Source organism: Athene noctua, chromosome 9, assembly GCF_965140245.1.
Source record: "Athene noctua chromosome 9, bAthNoc1.hap1.1, whole genome shotgun sequence".
Lineage (NCBI taxonomy): Eukaryota > Metazoa > Chordata > Aves > Strigiformes > Strigidae > Athene > Athene noctua.
The window spans coordinates 26,711,285-26,719,598 of record NC_134045.1 but is presented as its reverse complement, the minus strand read 5'-3'; the positions used below and the strand labels follow the sequence as shown (position 1 = coordinate 26,719,598).

Here is an 8,314-nt window from a genome sequence, read left to right as displayed (position 1 = left end):
TTTTAAACCAAGACAGCAAAATAAAGCAGTAATAAAATCAATAAAAGGTGCTTAAAACATTCCTTCTATTAGGTAATGGCATTTAAAATATCCGTAGCTTGTAATGGCACTTAGGATATGTCCAAAAATCAATGAGCTAAATTACTTATTGAACTAGTTAATTTGAACATTGAGTTTTATATGTATATTGATAAAACAAGCTACAAGAATAATACGGGCTTTATTTGAATTTCACGGTCAGATGTCTCCCTCTGCTGGGAAAAAACCTCTAAAAAGTCGACCAGAAATTTTTTTTAACAGCACCAACACTGAAGGATGTAACTTCTAAAAAAATCCACAAGAGGTCTCTTATTCTCACGGAGTTTGTAAATGAACTGCTTTTGCTGAAATCTGCGGTGTTAAAAGATGCCAAACAGCAACACAAAACTTTAGATTTCACCCAGAATACCGCCATTTCGTCAGACCTGAGAAACAGGCCAAAACCGCATAAATGTGAGGAAAGTGTAGAAAATAAGGGATATCGTAATGCTTTGAAAACAGTGAGACTATCCTCAAGAATTTTGCTAATACTTTTCATGTTAATAGTAACTCTATAGTAGATTCAGGAATAACAACCCAGGTTCTATTTTCTTGCTACAAGCACAAAAGAAGCTTCATTGTCTACCAGGTCCTACTTTTGAGGCACAAAAATTCTCCTACAATGACTAACTTAAGTACTCTGCTTAATTCGGAGCTTGATTCTCCTTTTTGACAAGGAAAGCAGTGTTTTAGAGGAGGAAACTAAGAGAATCTGAAGGATGTTGGCTTTACCTACACAGTCCTCTCAGAAGAAAACAAACACTAACAGCAGTGACAATTTCTGCCTATTTGCATAGACTTTTATCACTGCAGTGCTGGGAATGCTGACATTACCCAAAGCTCTGGAACAAGAAGCTGGGTGATGGAGTTTCTTCCAGCCCAGGCTGCAGCAACTCCTGGAGTTGCAGACACAGAAGTTACGGCAGAGCCCGCAGCCGCGGTCGGGCTACCACCCTGCATACGCTGTCAGTGCTTGCACTCTCTATCGAGATGAGGAGAGAGCACTACTGCGTATTAAACCTGCAGACCAGTGCTAAGATTACATCATTGTGAGGCCGCGCTCTCATTTTCTGAAAGGTCACGGTGATTAGGGGACGTTCCTGAGAACTGGAAAAAGGCGAATGCCGCGCTCGTGTTCCACAAGAGCGGCAGAGGGAGCCGGGGAGGGCTGGGCAGCCCCTGGAACCCCCCGCCCTGGGAGGATTACGCGGCAAAAAGCTCTGGCAGGCCATTCGGCGAGCAGGCGGAAAGGGGCGCGCTGGCTGGGGCCGGGCGCGGCTCGGCGGGGCCGCCCGCCTCCCGCCGCCCCCCGCCGCCAGGAACCGGCCCCACAGCCGCCCCCCCTCAGGCGGGGCGCGCCGAGGCGCAGTTTCCAGGGAACGGAGACCAGCACCCCCGGAGACCCCCTGGCGAAGGCCGCTCGCCGGCCGCCCGCCTCCCTGCTCCGCCGGCCCGCCCCTCACCTCCGGGCGGAGCGAGCCGACTTCCCCAAGATGGTGCCGCGCCGCCGACAGCGGAGATGCACCTTCCCAAGATGGCGGCGCCGCCTCCGTCTCCCGCGACCTCTCCAAGATGGTGTCCGCCGCCGCCGGCGACCTCTTAAAGATGGCGGCCGTGGCCCCGCCCCGGCGCGGGGCAGGCTGGGAGCGGGGCCGCGCGGCGGGGAGCGGGCCTGGTGCGGGCGGTCGGGCCGGGCTGGCGGCGGAGCGGAGCGGGGCCGGGCCGGGCGGGCGCCATGCCGGAGCTGGCGGTGGACCGGGTGGTGGTGCACCCGCTGGTGCTGCTCAGCGTCGTCGATCACTTCAACAGGTGGGGCCGGGCGGGCGCGGCGCCGCGGCGCTGAGTCACGGTCACGGCCCGGGCCGGGCCGTGAGGGAGCCGGGGCCGCGGGGGGAGCGCGGCCGTGAGGGCGGCGCGGCCGTGAGGGCGGCGGCGCGCCGGGCCGCGCAGATCGGGGTGCGGGGGAACCCCGCGCCGTGAGGGGAGCGGCGCGCCCGGGCCCGGGCCGGTGGCTCGGTGCCGAGGGCCGCGATCCCCGGGTGGCGGCGGGAGCGCGGCCTGCGGAGCCGCCGCCGTTGTTTTCCGCTTCAGGAGGAGAAAAGTCCGAGGGCGGGGAGCGGGGGGGGGCTGTCGGCCCCCCTTTCCTCGGAAACAGCCTCCTGCTGCCTTAAAACACGGGTGGGGGAGAAGCGGGGCTGGTTCCCAAAGCTGCGGCTGGCTGAGCGGGGGATAGCTCGCTCCCCGCGAACACCCGGCGGAATTTGTGCCTGATTTAACTTAATTGCGCCAATTGACAAGCAGTTTCGGTGTCAAAAATAAAAAAGCGAATTCTCAGGCGGCGAACAAGCCTGCTATTGTGCAAGCAAACTGCGGATGACACCGAGCAGTTGAAGAGCTTACTCACTTTTTTGTGAGCCCATTGGCCTGCGGAGAGGCTGCAGCGGGGCTTGGTTTGGGTCACCTTCCCCCTCCTCAGCCGCCTCGGGCCGCGCAGCCCGGGTTCCGCATCGCTGGGTTACAAGGTTTGGTTTTGAGGGCACCGAAACACCTTTTTCTGGGTGTAAATTAGCCATCAGTCATAAAACAATCATAACGCCTCTTCTGTTCCAACACTCGTACTGTTTAACTTGCAGAATTTAGGCGAAGTGAGTGGTCTGCTGTTAATTTCTTTCCTGAATCAGGCTTTTTGTCATCGGAACTGACTGTCTTTTCCATTTAGAATAGGAAAAGTTGGAAATCAGAAACGAGTCGTTGGTGTGCTGCTGGGCTCGTGGCAGAAAAAAATACTGGATGTGTCCAACAGTTTTGCAGGTGAGTTTGGGTGTCCTACCCTTGTTCAAACCTACTCAATTATTTAATAGATGATTGGCGTTTGGGTTTTTTTAAGCCACCTTGCCAGAGCACAGACTGTGCCCTCCGTGTACAAATCAGCCTACGTCTGACAAAAAAAATGCTAGCCACTGGCAAAAACGCACCTATTTCAGGCAGGCTTGGGCTGCATCTTCCCTGTAACATGGTGCAGTGTGGAACGTTTTGGGAGCAGTATAAACCTCCTTTAAAATGCTGGTGTATATTGTGCTGCATTGGACTCACTGACCTCTGCTGAGCCATCAGTGTCTCAACATGTCACCCAGACATCGCAGCTCTCTGTGCTGACGTAGCTGTTACCTACTTGTGTAAAGATTTCATACTTATTTCAGCATTGCTTCTGTTCCTCAGATTTTGTCCAGTTAAATACTAGTTCTTTCTTTAAGTATGTTGTTAATAGTGTTGAAATAGTTTCCTCTAAATACTTACATGTGATAGTAAAAGTACTTCTTGAATACATGACTTCTGCTGACCCTGCTGTGTTAGTTAGATCATTTCCTTCCCGGGGGGGCTACTCTGTGACAAAGCAAAATTATCTCAGTTTATATATGGAGTTTCACAGTTTATATAGAGTTGTTCTCCCAAGTGTAGACTCTTTTTTTTTTTTTTCCCAAATTTTGGAAGAACTTTTTTTCCCGCTTGAGTTGAAAACGTTTTTTTAAAAGGCTTGAGACCAGTCTTTGTTCCTGTATGCTTGTATACATGCTAACTGATAACTAGTCGTTTACTCAAGGGTAAATAGTCCTTATTTAAAGTGACTCGTGGTGCTCTAGTAGCCTATAAAAGTGCTGATGACGTGTTCTACACTGAAAACTATTTTTTGCTGTTGATCAACAAGCTATGAAGTCTGCTGGGGTACTGTTTATCATCTCAAATGTCTGTGCACACTGTTGAGTCACTTTTGTATGTGGGAGGGTTTCTCTCTGATGCTGGATGTTGTCTGCTGAGGAAAACCCTCAGAACGCCTCTCATCCCTGCCTTCCAAACTGTTAGTGATGATGAGCAGCCTCTACCTGAGAGACCAGACCGGTGCAGCAGGTCAGCGTGTGCAGCCTGGTGTTGCAGAAGCTCATTAAAATCCACTCCCCTTTAGCAGCCAAAGTGTTTCTATAAACATTGTCATTCTGGAAGCTGGATTCTTAAATATTGGTATTTGGTTTTGTTCCCAGTACCTTTTGATGAGGATGACAAGGATGATACTGTGTGGTTTCTAGACCATGACTACCTGGAGAACATGTATGGAATGTTTAAGAAGGTCAACGGTAAGTGGAGCTCTTCCTGCAGTCAGCGATAGGCTTGTAGAAACTTTCAAGACTCTGGGGAAGTGAGTTCATAAAGAGAGTTCATTGCTTGTATGAGAAACTGCTCTGTGCTAGTTCTTGCATGGCTTCATTTTCACTGATGGTTTTCCATGGGTTAATTTATGCAAGTCGTTTGTGTTCTTAACACATTAATTTATACCTCGCTGGTTTTCCCAAGTCTCCTGACAGCTTTGCATCTTCAGAACAATTCACATTTCAAAAATGCCGTTATTTCTGAAGAATTTCAAAGCTTTCTCACCTGTAACCCATTCTATACAAATGTGCCCTGAAATTAGTTTTTTATGAATGGAAGCATTACAGACTTGCATTTTGTAAGTAATGATTCTAATTGCTCTTCACCCCTTTTTTACAAGTGTCTTTGCTGCTCAGCTTGAGACTTCAGAGCCCAATGTTCAGTCATAACTTCAGTTCCTATGAATTTTCCCCGCCCTGGGACCAGTTGTCATTCTCACGATACAGTTTGCATTTCTAGAGTTTTTGCATCTCTAGATGTCAGAGTTTCAAGCTGTCACATCCTGCTATCTGAAAAGTAAATAAATGATACCAAATAGTCCAGTTTAGTTAAAAACCTAGGTGTAAAGTCACATATGTGAGTAGTCAGCTACGATAAGTACCATCAGTGCACTGTCCCCAGCCATGTCACTGTCATTGATCTCCCCCTACTTTACACTCGTCTTCTACATGCATCAGATTTTCACCCTTGATTTACTAATTTAATCTCTGCCTAAATCTTTCTGCTGTTGTCTTACCATACGATTCTGATTTAGAATCCTTTCTGGTTTTGCTCAGCTAGAGAAAGAATAGTTGGTTGGTACCACACAGGCCCTAAACTGCACAAGAACGACATCGCCATCAATGAACTGATGAAAAGATACTGTCCTAACTCTGTAAGTGCAGTACTTGTTTGGGTTTGGGGTTTTTTTCCCCCCTTTCTCTTCCTAAATGGGGGATCTGGGAACCCTTGGCCCCCGCCTTTGTTACTGGTGATACAGCCTGTTAGAGACCTGGCAGCTATAAAGTGATTGAGGGACTGAGGTCAGAGCCTTGAAGCACCCTTAGATGTCTTTTTTTCAGAGCCTGAAGTTAACACCTCTGAGCAGCCAGCGTGCCATCGCTGTGGAGTAAAATGCTCACGTAGAGATTTTTTCCTACTCTTGGAATGAAACCTGCTTTTTCTGAAATGTTTGTTTTTTCCATGAGGTGTTGGTGATTATTGATGTGAAGCCAAAGGACCTGGGGCTGCCCACAGAAGCTTACATTTCGGTTGAAGAAGTTCATGATGTGAGTATTTTAAGATGTCTCTGCCTTTTCCTAGGACAAGGGTTTCTGTTAAAAGATGGCTGTTAGGATTGCCTTGTTCTCTGAAGGACGCACGTCCCATGGCACGGAGTTGCCTTTTAGATACGGGATGTTGCACTGGCTAGTGAGGGCTTGTGACTTCCAGCCAAAATATGCTGAACCCAGAGGTTAAATCCCAGTTGTAACGTAAGCATCCGTCACTAAAGCTTTCCTCCACCAGTGCTCTGGGAAGAAAAGCTGTGTGTACTGCTCGACCTACGGAATTCCACAGCTCCAGCTGTTTGTATGATTTAGGGGCTTCTTACCTGTTTCTGTCATGTCTGTGGCTGTGAAGAAAATCAGAGATAGGAGCACTTTTAAGATGTCACTTTTACACGTCAGCCTGCTGGCAGAGGTGTTCTGAGTAATTACATGTGTATTCTTTTGTGCACCTGCCAGTGTGGAGCAGGCAGGTGGGGCAAGAGCAACACTTACTAATCACTTGCAGCACCGTGCAGACAAACAACGTCAGTAAGTCAGCTTTAGCTTTTCATTTGTTGGAGTTAAATTATATTCTGGATGTATATAAAAAAGTGCCTTTTGCCTTTCTGAGACCCTCACTACAGAGAAAAAAAATCTGCTCCCAGTATTGTAGATCTTGTATCTGCAGGATTTGTTCTTTGTTTTGTGAATTCACAGTAGTCCCAGTGGTGCTTTCCATTCACAGCCGTGTACTGGTCCTGGTAGTGGTTTTGAAAACATGGGTGAAACTTGTGCTCAGAAACTCAGCCTGTGAACCTTGTAAACATCTTCTTTAATATCTAGTGCATAAATTACAATTTTAATGAGATTGCTCCATGTTAGTATTTTTTTTCTGAAACTGCCTCTCTGCTTCTAACTCAGAGCAAATACCAGGATGACAAAAGGTATCCCAAAATGTAATAAGGTGTCCCAGGAAAGAAAGAAAGGATTGAGATATTTAGTGAGACTTTCCATTCTACCCATCAGTACGCAGACCAGCAAAATACATTGAGTATTACACAGAGCAAAAGAGAGAAAATTGCTAGCAACTAGGGGTTTGTGACAGTTGGTAACTCTAATTAAATCAAGAAAAATCCAACTAGAGCCTTTCCTCTTGGATTTCTTGTGGACTGTCTGTATATAACTACTTTGCTCATTTCATGAATACAGTTTCTTGTACTCTAGAAGGCATCGTGATTCATTCACACACTGTGTGCTTCAGTGCCCCCCAACTCTTGTTTTGCCATAATTTTCCCCACTGCCCTTTCCTGATGCTGGGAAGAGGTGTTGGTTGACGCTGCGCTGTGCCCTGTGCCCCGTGTCCCGGCCGGCTGGCGCACAGCTCTGTGCCCACCGCCAGCCCCGCGCTCGCGCTGACCGTGTCCCCTGTGCCCCCCAAGGACGGGACTCCCACCTCCAAGACATTCGAGCACGTGACTAGCGAGATCGGAGCCGAGGAGGCAGAGGAAGTTGGTGTTGAGCACTTGCTACGGTGAGTGTCTTTAAGACGAGAGGCTCTTACCAGCCGCGCGTAGCAGGGGGGAGGTGCGGCCCTCGGTCAGCCCGCGCAGGGAGCGAGGGGAGCATCCTCCCGTAGCTCTCGCTCGGCGGAGTCGCTGCTGGTGAGAGTGTGAGTGCCCGCTGCTGAGGGGAGGGGAACTGCGCGTGCTCCTGTCGGCGCCGCGGAGCCTCGCGGAGCGGGATGGGGGGGCAGTAGCTTTCACCCTGCACAAACCACGGTGTCCTTCACCGGTCGGAAATCCTGGCCTTTATTTCTCCCTGTCCCTCTAACTGGCGTTACAGATACTATACGCAGCCGCACCCCACAGGATACAGCAATGATCTATTTTAGATACACTTTGTAGCGTCCGTCAGTTTGTTCTCATGCCTTGACGTGAAGTGTTCCTTGCCGTTGTACCTCAGCTGTGCTTCAGAGGGCTTTTCTAGGCTGGAAAGATGGTGGAGGGGAATATGCTGATGAGAATGTCAGGGAACGTTCTAATGCCGAGTCTGTTGTGGGTGTTTCAGAGACATCAAGGACACGACGGTGGGCACTCTGTCCCAGCGGATCACGAATCAGGTCCATGGCTTGAAGGGACTGAACTCCAAGCTTCTGGACATCAGGAGCTACCTTGAGAAAGTAGCCATGGGCAAACTCCCCATCAACCACCAGATCATCTACCACCTGCAGGACGTCTTCAACCTGCTCCCGGATGTCAACCTGCAGGAGTTCGTCAAGGCCTTTTATCTGAAGACCAATGACCAGATGGTGGTAGTTTATCTGGCTTCTCTTATCCGCTCTGTGGTTGCTCTGCACAACCTCATTAACAACAAGATTGCCAACAGGGATGCAGAGAAGAAAGAAGGACAGGAAAAAGAAGAAAGTAAAAAGGAGAGAAAAGATGAGAAGGAGAAAGACAAGGAGAAGAGCGATGTCAAGAAAGAGGAGAAAAAGGAGAAAAAGTAAAATGTGTAGTTTTTTAATTTGTAAATTAAAAATCTTGTAAACTAAATCACTTTGATGCTGGCTCTTCTGTGGAGAGGGTCAGTGCTCTGCTTTCCTCTGCTCCCCAGCACGTGCCTGGGGGGATCTCGCTGCAGCCAGGCCTAGCAGTTTGGGTCTCGGCACTGGGCAGGGAAGAGGTAAAGGCTGGGGGGGGATAATGTCGGGTTTTTTAGCGCAGCCTCTTCCTTCCCCCAGTGTGCCTTCAAGGACTTCCAGGCCAACAGCTGAGGCTGTGGCCCAT

General features: G+C 49.2%; 1 protein-coding gene across 1 annotated transcript; it reads left to right on the top strand.

The window, feature by feature from the left end:
• Positions 1-1,715: 1,715 nt before the first annotated feature.
• Positions 1,716-8,080, top strand: PSMD7 (proteasome 26S subunit, non-ATPase 7). The gene is made up of 7 exons (XM_074913470.1): positions 1,716-1,887; positions 2,798-2,889; positions 4,116-4,208; positions 5,058-5,155; positions 5,469-5,549; positions 6,968-7,059; positions 7,596-8,080. Exons 1-7 carry the CDS (start codon positions 1,814-1,816, stop codon positions 8,032-8,034), a joined length of 969 nt encoding a protein of 322 aa, XP_074769571.1. The 5' UTR covers positions 1,716-1,813; the 3' UTR covers positions 8,035-8,080.
• The last annotated feature ends 234 nt before the right edge of the window (positions 8,081-8,314 follow it).

Coding starts and splice junctions, on each gene's coding strand:
- PSMD7 (XM_074913470.1), top strand. CDS start 1,814: ATGCCGGAGCTGGCGGTGGACCGGGTGGTGGTGCACCCGCTGGTGCTG. Junction 2,890..4,115: donor TGTGTCCAACAGTTTTGCAG/GTGAGTTTGGGT, acceptor TTTTGTTCCCAG/TACCTTTTGATGAGGATGAC. Junction 5,156..5,468: donor AAAGATACTGTCCTAACTCT/GTAAGTGCAGTA, acceptor TTTTTCCATGAG/GTGTTGGTGATTATTGATGT.